General features: G+C 40.4%; 1 protein-coding gene across 2 annotated transcripts in view; it reads right to left on the reverse strand.

Annotated features, from left to right (window-relative positions):
• Window positions 1-8,973: 8,973 nt before the first annotated feature.
• Window positions 8,974-13,285, reverse strand: part of LOC109897022 (insulin receptor substrate 1-B) — an 83,267-nt gene continuing 78,955 nt past the window's right edge. The window contains exons 4-5 of one of the 2 annotated variants that reach the window (XR_004211054.1): window positions 9,861-11,557; window positions 8,974-9,829 (exon numbers count right to left, since the gene is read on the reverse strand). Coding sequence is in view for 1 of the 2 variants with exons in the window: in XM_020491512.2 (XP_020347101.1) it covers window positions 11,550-11,557 (8 nt within the window). In the remaining variant the exon portion in view is untranslated. Of the gene's footprint in view, window positions 11,558-13,285 lie in introns of both variants that reach the window. The other variant, XM_020491512.2, reaches the window with a different exon arrangement.

Raw genomic sequence — 13,285 nt, forward strand, 5'->3', positions numbered from 1 at the left:
CTGGAATTTTTGAGTCTCTGTGACCATGTGTGTTTATGGGTGGGACATGTCCCTCCCTTTGAGATACTTCAAAGTAGCCAGCCTTTGCCTTGATGACAGCTTTTCACAATCTTGGCATTCTCTCAACCAGATTCATGAGGTGGTCACCTGGAATGCATTTCAATTAACAGGTGTGCCTTGTTAAAACTTCTTAGGGCTGAGATCCCGGGATCGATATGACAACAGCCAGTGAAAGTGCAGGGAGCCAAATTCAAAACAACAGAAATCTCATAATTAAAATTCCTCAAACATACAAGTATCTTATACCATTTTAAAGGTAATCATGTTGTTAATCCCACCACAGTGTCTGATTTCAAATAGGCTTTACAGCGAAAGCACCACAAAGGAATATGTGAGGTCAGCGCCTATTCACAGAAAAACAGACATTTTTCCAGCCAAAGAGTGGAGTCAGAAAAATCTGAAATAGAGATAGAATTAAATACTAACCTTTGATGATCTTCATCAGATGACACTCATAGGATTTCATGTTACACAATACATGTATGTTTTGTTCAATAAAGTTCATATTTATATAAAAAAATCTCTGTATACATTGGCACGTTACGTTCAGTAGTTCCAAAAACATCTGGTGATTTTGCAGAGAGCCACATCAATTTACAGAAACACTCATTATAAATGTTGATGAAAATACAAGTGTTATACATGGAAATATAGATAAACTTCTCCTTAAGGAACCGCTGTGTCAGATTTCAAAAAAGCAAACCATGCAATAATCTGAGTATGGCGCTCAGAGAACCAACAAGCCAAAAAGATATCCGCCATATTGTGCAGTCAACAGAAGTCAGAAATAACATTATAAATATTCACTTACCTTTGATGATCTTCATCAGAATGCACTCTCAGGAATCCCAGTTCGACAATAAATGTTTGATTTGTTCGATAATGTCCATAATTTATGTCCAAATAGCTACTTTTGTTAGCGCGTTTGGTAAACAAATCAAAACTCACGAAGCGCGTTCACTAGGAGCAGACAAAAAGTAAAAAAGTTATGTTAGTCCGTAGTAACATGTCAAACGAAGTATAGAATAAGTCTTTCCCTAGTTGCAGACGAAATGTCAAACAGTTCCGTTACAGTCTGTAGAAACATGTCAAACGATGTATAGAATACATTTTTAGGATGTTTTTAACATAAAACTTTCAGCTCATACAAGGAGAAGACTGATCAGAGATGCAGCCAAGAGGCCCATGATCACTCTGGATGAACTGCAGAGATCTACAGCTGAGGTGGGAGACTCTGTCCATAGGACAACAATCAGTCGTATATTGCACAAATCTGGCCTTTATGGAAGAGTGGCAAGAAGAAAGCCATTTCTTAAAGATATCCATAAAAAGTGTTGTTTAAAGTTTGCCACAAGCCACCTGGGAGACACACCAAACATGTGGAAGAAGGTGCTCTGGTCAGATGAAACCAAAATTGAACTTTTTGGCAACAATGCAAAACGTTATGTTTGGCGTAAAAGCAACACAGCTCATCACCCTGAACACCATCCCCACTGTCAAACATGGTGGTGGCAGCATCATGGTTTGGGCCTGCTTTTCTTTAGCAGGTGACAGGGAAGATGGTTAAAATTGATGGGGAAGATGGATGGAGCCAAATACAGGACCATTCTGGAAGAAAACCTGATGGAGTCTGCAAAAGACCTGAGACTGGGACGGAGATTTGTCTTCCAACAAGACAATGATCCAAAACATAAAGCAAAATCTACAATGGAATGGTTCAAAAATAAACATATCCAGGTGTTAGAATGGCCAAGTCAAAGTCCAGACCTGAATCCAATCGAGAATCTGTGGAAAGAACTGAAAACTGCTGTTCACAAATGCTCTCCATCCAACCTCACTGAGCTCGAGCTGTTTTGCAAGGAAGAATGGGAAAAAATTTCAGTCTCTCGATGTGCAAAACTGATAGAGACATACCCCAAGCGACTTACAGCTGTAATCGCAGCAAAAGGTGTCGCTACAAAGTATTAACTTAAGGGGCTGAATAATTTTACACGCCCAATTTTTCAGTTTTTTACTTGTTAAAAAAGTTTGAAATATCCAATAAATGTCGTTCCACTTCATGATTGTGTCCCACTTGTTGTTGATTCTTCACAAAAAAAATACAGTTTTATATCTTTATGTTTGAAGCCTGAAATGTGGCAAAAGGTCGCAAAGTTCAAGGGGGCCGAATACTTTCGCAAGGCACTGTACCAGCCTCAGAGATTGTAGCCCAAATAAATGCTTCAGAGTTCAAGTAATAGACACATCTCAACATCAACTGTTCAGAGGAGACTGCGCAAATCAGGCCTTCATGGTCAAATTGCTGCAAAGAAACCACTACTGAATGACACCAATAAGAAAAAGAGACATGCTTGGGCCAAGAAACACGAGCAATGGACATTAGACCGGTGGAAATCTGTCCTTTGGTCCAAATTTAGATTTTTTGCTTCCAGCCACCGTGTCTTTGAGAGACACAGAGAAGGTGAACAGATGATCTCCGCATTTCCATGAAGCGTGGAGGAGGAGGTGTGATGGTGTGTGGGTGCTTTGCTGGTGACAATGTCTGTGATTTATTTAGAATTCAAGGCACACTTCACCAGCATGGCTACCACATCTTTCTACAGCGATACGCCATCCCATCTGGTTTGCGCTTAGTGGGACTATTATTTGTTTTTCAACAGGTTAATGACCCAGAACACACCTCCAGGCTGTGTAAGGTCTATATGTCCAAGGAGAGTGATGAGTGCTGTATCAGATGACCTGGCCTCCACAATCACCTGACCTCCAAAATCACCCGGCGTCAACCCAATTGAGATGGTTTGAGATGAGTTGAACTGCAGAGTGAAGGAAAAGCAGCCAACAAATGCTCAGCATAAGTAGGAACTCCCTCAAGACTGTTGGAAAAGCATTCCAGGTGAAGTTGGTTGAGAGAATGCCAAGAGTGTGCAAAGCTGTCATCAAGGCAAAGGGTGGCTACTTTGAAGAATCTAATATATCGAATTGTTTCACACTTTTTTGGCTAATACATGATTCCATGTGTGTTATTTCATAGTTTTGATGTCTTCACTATTATTCTACAATGTATAAAATAGTCAAAAATAAAGAAAACCTTGCAAGCAAAATATTTTAGCAGCCGCCCTCTTGAAAAATGTGTACACATTTTGCCTTGGGGCATAGAGAAAATGGTGCAGTTATAAAGCACGTTTTCTGCAATTCTACACATTTTGCCATGGTGTTGAGAGAAGATTTAGCAATGTTATAATTCATTTTGTGCAATTCTACACATTTTGCAATGGGGTGGTGAGAAATCTATGATATCAGAGTGAGAAATTCGACCATGATTACCGCAAGTGTAGATAGCTGGCCGCTAGACTAACTTACCAATCTAAAATATTGGGTCAATTGAGTGACTGTCAGAACAAGATAAAAACTGCTGATGCACAACCAAATATCGATATTGCACTTTGTGTATTGTACTATTCTAACTCTCAACAGTAAATTGAGACGCAGAATGATCCTCGGGTCTACAAAAGGGGGGCGCGCCGGTCCTTCTTGTAGGCAACTTTTGCCATCAAACTTTGTCATCAAAGTCTGGCTTTTTCTGGATTTATGGTGCTTTCAAGACATCTTGGAACACGGAAAAAAACAAGATCGTATCATGATGTCAGTGATCTTCAGGTTGGAGCTCTAGAAAGAGGCCAGAGTTCCCGACATGGAATTCCGAGTTAGATGACCGTTCAAAACCTATTTTTCCAGTTGCCCATCCCTGCCCTCATACACAGGTGATGACGTGCACTTTACTTACATATTTCTTGCAGGGCAGAGAGAAAGTGAGAGCATCTGCGTGTGCGTGTACGCGCGCGCATATTCCTATTCAGCCCAACTGGGATTTAGTGGAAAGATCACTTGGGGTCCAGGTTCCTGGCCATCTGGGGGAGACAGACAACACACTTCATTAGGTATTAGAAAGAGTGAAAGGAAAGCGGGAGGGAGATGTGAGATACTGACTTATCTTAATGCCCAATGAAACTGTGAACGAGAGAGAGAATTACACACACACACATAAAAGCAGTTGGTCATCATTCCACTCAGATGCGTTATAAACACTGTTGGCATCTTGCCACTACAGAGTCACATTGATCTTATCACTGAGAGATGATGACTAATATAATTCAATGGCATTGTGTGTACAGTAATTAAATAATTAAACAGTTGTATTTTACATGTCATCAGCATATCTGAGTTGTGGTTGTTAAAACCTTCATGGGTTTGATTGTGTCTGTCTGTCTGTCCTCCCCACAGACATCCAGACAACTCTTCTTTTTATGAGATTTTGCTAAATGGACAATTCCAACTTCATCTTCAGAAAAAAAACAGCACATTTCTTTGTTAGCCTTTTTTTTTTGCAGCTTCGTTTTTTTCTCTCAAGCACAGGCAAATATCATCACAATTTCCCATTCAGAATTATCCCTGAAAGAAAATAAGAGAAAGAAATACTGTAAAACTGCCTTTTCCCTTCCTAGAACCCCAAACGGTCTTTCCCTTCCTCCGCTGAACATCTAGAACCCCAAACAGGCTTTTCCCTTTCTTGAACCTAGAACATCTAGAACCCCAAACTGGCTTTTCCCTTTCTTGAACCTAGAACATCTAGAACCCCAATCTGGCTTTTCCCTTTCTAGAACCCCAAACTGGCTTTTCATCCCCTCCTCCGTAGAACATCTAGAACCCCCTATCGTGATGGAGAACAGCAACTTATCCGACACATTAAACTTCGTGACATCATTATGACCATGAATTAATTTCATATTAACATAACATGGCTCGGCTCTCTGTTTGGAACAGGGTGGTCGGTATGCAGTGTTGATTTTAGCATGTAAATCTTGATGGGGCAAACTCCCAAAAATGTTTTAGTTGCATGCCAGCAAAGCCACTACACAACACTAAACAATATATTAATTGCACTATGATGGTGACAAACGGTGCCCACAAAATGTTAGGGCCTACATAAAGCTGTCCCAACAGCAGAGCTTTCGTTTCAGATCCATAAAGTGAATCCTTACCATCGCTACACCTGGCTATCAGCGGAGCCTTGTCTGGCGGTGAAACAGTTCATTCAGCCTAATTTACTGCCTTTGAAAAAAACCATAGCTGATATGGCTGACAGAATACAGAACATGGGCCGTTCTTACAGTATTCTCCCTGTACACCAAGTCAGAACCGTAGGATAAATAAAGGGCACATATAAGCAGACAATGAAAGCTCTTACAATATTCGATGATAACATTTCATTAAAACAGGCTATAGGCTACATGTGCACCCCCAAGTCAGAACAGTAGGTTAAGCTATGAAAAAAGGGAAAGGGACACATTATTAGGGTGAGGCACAAGAGCTACTAACAGTTTACTACACAACATACACTTAGTATTACTTTTATTACTCAGAATAATAGTAGACAATGATTTATTTCAGCTTTTATTTCTTTCATCACATTCCCAGTGGGTCAGAAGTTTACATATACTCAATTACTATTTGGTAGCATTGCCTTTAAATTGTTTAACTTGGGTCAAACATTTCTGGTAGCCTTCCACAAGCTTCCCATAATTATTTGGGTGAATTTTTGCCCATTCCTCCTGACAGCGCTGGTGTAACTGAGTCAGGTTTGTAGGCCTTCTTGCTCACACACACTGTTTCAGTTCTGACCACAAATTTTCTATAGGATTGAGGTCAGGGCTTTGTGATGGCCACTCCAATACCTGGACTTTGTTGTCCTTAAGCCATGTTGCAACAACTTTGGAAGTATGCTTGGGGCCATTGTCCATTTGGAAGACCCATTTGAGACCAAGCTTTAACGTCCTGACTGATGTCTTGAGAAGTTGCTTCAATATATCCACATAATTTTCTTTCCTCATGATGCCATCTATTTTGTGAAGTGCACCAGTCCCTCCTGCAGAAAATCACCCCCACAACATGAAGCTCCCAACCCTGTCCTTCACGGTTGGGATGGTGATCTTCGGCTTGCAAGCTTCCCCCTTTTTCCTCCAAACATTATGATGGTCATTGTGGCCAAACATTTCCATTTTTGTTTCATCAGACCAGAAGACATTTCTCAAAAAAGTACGATCTTTGTCCCCATGTGCAGTTGCATACTGTAGTCTGTCTTTTTTATGGCAGTTTTGAAGCAGTGGCTTCTTCCTTGCTGATCGGCCTTCCAGGTTATGTCGATACAGGACTCGTTTTACTTTGGATATAGATACCTTTGTACCGGTTTCCTCCAGCATCTTCACAAGGTCCTTTGCTGTTGTTCTGGGATTGATTTGCACTTTTCGCACCAAAGTACATTCATCTCTAGGAGACAGAACACGTCTCCTTCCTGAGCGGTATGACAGCTGCGTGGTCCCATGGTGTTTATACTTGCGTACTATTGTTTGTACAGATGTATGTGGTACATTCAGGCATTTGGATATTTGCATTTGCTCCCAAGGATGAACCAGACTTGTGGAGGTCTACAACTTTTTTTCTAATGTCTTGGCTGATTTCTTTTGATTTTCCCATGATGTCAAGCAAAGAGGCACTGAGTTTGAAGGTAGGCCTTGAAACACATCCACAGGTACACCTCCAATTGATTCAAATTATGTAAATTAGCCTATCAGAAGCTTCTAAAGCCATGACATAATTTTCTGGAATTTTCCAAGCTGTATAAAGGCACAGTCAACTTAGTGTATGTAAACTTCTGACCCACTAGAATTGTGATACAGTGAATTGTAAGTGAAATAATCTGTCTGTAAACAATTGTTAGAAAAATGACTTGTCATGCACAAAGTAGATGTCCTAACCGACTTGCCAAAACTGTAGTTTGTTAACAAGACATTTGTGGAGTGGTTGAAAAACGAGTTTTATTGACTCCAACCTAACTGTATGTAAACTTCCAACTTCAACTGTATCTCCCTGGCATATTACATAATTAATGCTGCAGCATACAATACATTTTTGGACTCACGTTGTTGTGCTGTGCTCACTTGAACAGGAAAGTGGCGCGGTGGTCCTTCGTGGGCAAATTTTGTCATCAATCTTTGCCATCAAATTCTGGCATTCTCTGGATTTATGTTGCTTTCAACTGGGAACACGGAAAAAAAACAAGGTCGAATCAAGACGTCAGTGATCTTCAGGTTGGAGCTCCAGGAAGAGGCCAAGTTTACGGCTTGGAATTGCGAGTTAGATGATTTTCTCAGTCAGAGCTCATTTTTTTCAGTTCCCAGTTGTCTTGAACTCACTGAAGTCATGCTGGATTGACAGCATGGCCAATGTATTCAACCTTTACTGGCCAATGGTGTTGCATGTGAATGTTTATCCTTTTAAGCTTGGAAAAGAAAACACTCACACTCTCTCCACTGAATAGCAGGCTAGTGATTGCTTTGTAACACTTGCAGTTTGCCACTGATTCCTTCCAAACCACTCATTGTTGAATTTGTGATTTCCAACTTGTGTAATGTTTATTTCCAATGGCCGATGAGCAGATACGTTTTATCTATAATTTTGAAAGGTTGGAAAAAGATTTGCCAGTAGATTGTCGACTTAATACATGATGATGACTGATGTCTAGCTTGATAGCTAAGATTTTGAAAGTATGATGTTGACATTTTAAGTCCAATCAAAGCTATGGTAGATATAAAGGTAATTTAACATCATTTTATCTGTTGCCAATCACTTTGAGCCTTCTTCGATGGGTACTTCTAATGTAAATCAATCCAGCACCCAAGGGGCTTGAATTTTCGAGCTTTCGCTGTAGATTTTGCGGTGACATAGTGTCCCCATGAGTAACAGAACACTGAGCCAATCACGGTGCAACTAGAGAACATTACCAACTCCTACGCTCCGTATTTTCCACTGGCTGCCACACCACCACAGAAAGCACTGAGCTAGGCAGAAACACCTGCATTTTGGAGCTGCCTTACTCAAGAAAGCAAAAAAGAGACCATGTTTTTATGCAGCTTTATTAACTCAATGATTTTTCTTTTACATTGTTTGCAAACTGATGTGACATGTACTAATGCCAAAATAACATGCAAAACAGATAAAACTACCTGCCCTGAATGACGGGTCGCCACTGTAGGTATGTTAAATGGAGACATGACACTCTTGCCTCCAAGTACCTTGCTTCTCTAAGAATTAAAGTGACACTTCACTCCAAAATTCAAGTTTGTCATCTAGACCTCAACAGCGAATGAGCTCATGGGCATTGTCCACTTTTGAGGCCATAAAGTGTTGGATTTAACTTTGATTTCAGAATGAACTCTTGCACTAAGTGTGTTTTTGTGTGTTTTTCCCCATATTACTGGAACCTAGGATCTGGCTTTAATTTGGAAGATTGTTGAGTCAATTATGAGAAAAATATAACATTTCCAAAACACTGTTTGTGTTTAATGTGTGTGTGTGTGTGTGCATTGCTGCCTCTTTGTGCCATGCAGTAAACAGAAACAAACCCGGCACAGTGAGGTTGGAGTCAAACTACTTTCCTAACCCCACCTCTGCATTGGAAACCATTATGGCCAATTGTCCTGACCACAGATCCCAATCTGGTAGCAATGAAGCCGCTTTGTTATGCTACCAAAAGTCACGTGACTCAAATGAGAAGGAAGTGCATAAGACAGCCAGCCCATATACAAATGTGGTGGTAGTGAAATGGACAGACACATTTCGTTCTGTTTAAAGGTGTGTCCCCCCCCTATTTTTCTCTTTCTGTGATTGCTCATATTGGCAACTTACAGTAAGTATTGATAATTTAGTACAATTTCATAAGTGTCCCAGAGGCAAACTATGAGGCAAGATGTCTCAAAGCATCCAAGACAGGTTTTTTTGTTTTTACGGCGGTAAAGAAAACAACAAGAGAGCAGGCAAGGTTATAATAGCATTTAACAACCAAGAAAAATATAAAACGTCAGAACTTGAGAGCTCATAGAAGCTATTCAAAGCAGCTACTGTAGCTTTTTAATGTATTGTCGGAAAGAGTCACAGCGTATTTTTGTTTTGGCACTAATACGGCCATCCATAGACGAGGTCCTCAATGGGGTCCTCCTCAGGGCCTACATTTTCCAGCACCAACCCAATACAAACACGTGATGAAGTCAGGGGCAATTGGTCAAGTCATTTCATGGGTCACTACATCCTTGAACATCATAATTGAAACCTCAATAAGGGAAGGGTACCTTGAGGTTACATAATATTGTACATACGCTAAAAGAAAAATATACATAAAAATAGACTATATATATTTTGAGAGGATAGCCCTGATAGTGCTAAAGGGGAAGAAAGGAACAGACTGACAGACATACAGACAGGCACTTTAGTGCTAATGCATATCAGAAAGAGTTTAAAGTAGCAGAAAGAGTTTAAAGTAAGAGACAAAATGAAAGAGAAAAAGGGAGAATGAGAAACAGAAAAGAGGGTTGTGGCCATCTATGCCCCCTAACAAAATACTTTGCTAACTAGGCTGAAGTTAGCATGTTCCCGCAGCTAGCAAGGCCCATGTTATCAAATCCAGATGTTAGACAAGACGACATTAGCAAGGGCTATAGTTAGCACAGCTAATGTCAGCGCCTCCGTTATCTCTATGGACACTATACTCTACCATCCTATCGCTTAACAGGCTCCTGACACGATGGGGATGAAAAGACCTGCAACTGTCTTGAGATAATAGATACTAACATTTTATCTGATAATTGGATTGAGTAGGATAATAATGTCATACCTATATCTGAGCTGTGATCAGCAACACTATCCATTTACCACCTAGCTAGCACAATGCTGAGGGATTTACCATCTACCTAGCACAATGCTAAGGGATTTACCATCTACCTAGCACAATGCTGAGGGATTTATCATCTACCTAGCACAATGCTATAATAATCTGACCAACCCAGGTAGAGGAGAATGGGGTATGTTGAGTGGTTGAGCTCATCTTACCCCTATTTTGAATGGCTATGTTCCAACATCCACAGGAGCCCATTTACACCACTCAGTGGTGTAAAGTACTTAAGTAAAAATACTACTTAAGTAGTTTTTTTGGGTATCTGTACTTTACTATTTATATTTTTGCAGACTTTTACTTCACTACATTCCTAAAGAAAATAATGTACTTGTTACTCCATACATTTTCTCTGACACCCAAAAGTACTCAAAAGTAATTACATTGACACTTATCAAGAGAACATCCCTGGTCATCCATACTGCCTCTGATCTGGCGGACTCACTAAACACAAATCCTTCGTTTGTAAATGATATGAGTGTGTGCCTCTGACTATCCGCCAATATAAAAAATAAAAACATTGTGCCGTCTGGTTTGCGTAATATAAGCAATTTTAAATTGTTTATACTTTTACTTTTGATACTTAAGTACATTTTAGCAAATCCATTTACTTTTGATACGTAAGTATATTTAAAACCAAATACTTTGACCTTTACTCAAGTAGTATTTTACCTGGTGACTTTCATTTTTACTTCAGTCATTTTCTATTAAGGTATCTTTACTTTTACTCAAATTTGACAATTGCTCAGAATGCATGCATTCCACAACACATCACTTCATTCCAAGTGGTATGGTAATGTAGATTTTGGAACAGAGCACCTGTCTTTACCTGCAACAAGTGCCAAGTGTTTGTCTTTGTGTGTTAAATACATATTGTCCAGTGCCAGAGACAGTATTCCCGGTGAAGGGTGACTGTCTTTTTGTAAAGTATGTGGGCGGGTTGGTATGTGATATAGAATACTGCAATCTTGGATGAGAGGTATGGGCAGAGAGAGATAGAGATTTTGAGGGAGAGAGAGGGAGAGAGATAAGGAGAAATCTGTCAGTTACATGAGCTTAAAGCAATGAGCTTAAAGCGAATAGAAGCTATGCTGCCAACATCTCTCACAGTAAGGCCAGCTAATTGGTATTTTTATCATCATCATCATCATCCTTATTATTCTTACACCTGCCACAACATCGTGCTACTTCAAACAAGCACAAATACTGAAACTTCTTCACTTCCTTAGTCAATGCTAAGTTGAAGTTCTTTGTAGAATGTCTACAATCAAAAAATGAGGCACTTGAGCAGATATATATTTCTATATATTTTGTTTTTATACTTTGTATATTCAGCCGTCATTAGATTAAATCCTTATTTTTGATTGGTTAATTGGGTTTCCATTTAAGCTTATGATCGAAAAATATCATTCGCTCCCAGTCAGCAGTCAGTCTTCATACTCTTCTCTGATTGGCTTAGAGTCCTCCCTTCTCAGGCTAAGTGCAACCAATAGGTTTTCAGAATATCATTGGCACGCATCCCCATTGGTCATCACAACCAATAAACTGAAAGCAAAAAAATAAAAGGTTTTCCATCAGTCCTTCCAAAGTGCTTCAGAGGTGTGACCAGTGCAACCCGTCTTCCCATTGGCTGTCACACAAGGATGAGGAGGAGGAGCTTCAGGATCTCTTATTTATTTCCCATAATTCCAAGGCAAGGGCAAAGACATCAGCATTCTGAAAACAGAGAGGAAATGGCTGGGTTAGAAGACCAGTAAACAATAGCATATGATATGAAGATTAACCAAATATTACTACATTTATCTACTGACTACCACACATTATCACAAACATTGTTTTCAAATCTACAATAAGATATCTATGTCTGCTTATCCACATGGGAACATTGTGTTCCTTTAATTACATATACAGAGAAGTTCAACTGAGGGATGGAAGGGAGGCGAGTGAGACCGCACAGAGCGAGAGAGAAAGAGAGGAGAGGAAAAGAGCGAAAACATTTTGGGGAGAGAGCGGAGAAAAAAAGAGAGGGCAACCACCACTGCAGGGTGTGTGTGTGCGCATGCACATATAGTTTTAGGTCAATTTACACTTTTCCCGTCATATTACACAACTAAAGCAAGTATGTCATTAAGAAAATGTCCTCATTATTGCAATAACATGGAACCATTGAGAGCTCCAAATACACACACACACAGACTTGTCTTTGTTATGGAACCTCTTGTACGATTGATAACGCCTTCGAGGGCCGTACTGACGGACTGACAGAGGATATTGATGCTACGGAGAGGAAAAGGACTGAAAATGTACACCATAACACAACTCTCATACGTCTTCCTCTCGATTGGTCGATGTCCCTTTATTAGGGGTACCTAGCGGTCACACATGACGAGTATGTTCTGTAGGTCTATAATAACAAGAATCATGTAATTAACATCATCATTAAAGGCCAGTTTAATTTTGAGGAAACGTTGCGGGCGGGCTGCATGATGGAAACATCAAATCAACCAAAACAGTAATGACGAATGGTGACTGATTGAGAGAAAGGAGTCCTTTGTTCCTTTTCCTAAATTTCCCAGCCCTGCTCTCTAATTGTCGATGAAAAAAAGTGCCTCCTCTATATTTTTGGTGCCCCCACCGCCCCCTTCTTTCTCTTCCTGGTGCAGTGCTATATTTAGCGTCCCGGCACAGACGGTGCCAGCTAACAGCAGCAGCTAGTGTAGCTCAGCCTGAGAGAGCCACACAAACAATCAGCCCAATGGACCCAGGGAGACCGGAGGAGACAGGGCACGCATTGGTACACACACATTGGTGCAGAAGCGCTCACAGACAATTGTTTGTGTGGGCACACACACCCACACATTGGCACACCAACACAAACACATTGAGGACAGTGGCCGGGTAAATATGGATGGCACATAAGAGCATACTAAACACACTCACATTTTTTAAATCTATCCTCATGGGGACCAAACATGTATTTCCATTCAAAATCCTATTTTCCGTAACCCACCATTTCCCAAACTCGGACCTCAGGACTCCGACGGGGTGCACGTTTTGCCCTAATACTACACAGCTGATTCAAATGATTAAAGCTTGATGATTATTTGATTATTTGAATCACTTGTATAGTGCTAGGGCAAAAAACTAAATGAGCACCCCTCAGGGTCCAAAACCGAGTTTGGGAAACCCTGCCCTAACCCTAATTCTATTGTAAACCTAACACCCCCCCACGCAAAAACACACCAATTCATTAGGCCGGGGTCAGTGAGAATATATATCTAAATGCGAACCGTGACACACACACTAACTACTGACATCAGTGCGGTCATACGCAACCAGAAAGGAAGCACTTCCTTTTCTAAACTACTTTATTATCTCTCTCTCTCTCACACACACACACACACACACACACACATATCGATTTCAATCATTTCCTTGCGTCAT

Source organism: Oncorhynchus kisutch, linkage group LG9, assembly GCF_002021735.2.
Source record: "Oncorhynchus kisutch isolate 150728-3 linkage group LG9, Okis_V2, whole genome shotgun sequence".
Lineage (NCBI taxonomy): Eukaryota > Metazoa > Chordata > Actinopteri > Salmoniformes > Salmonidae > Oncorhynchus > Oncorhynchus kisutch.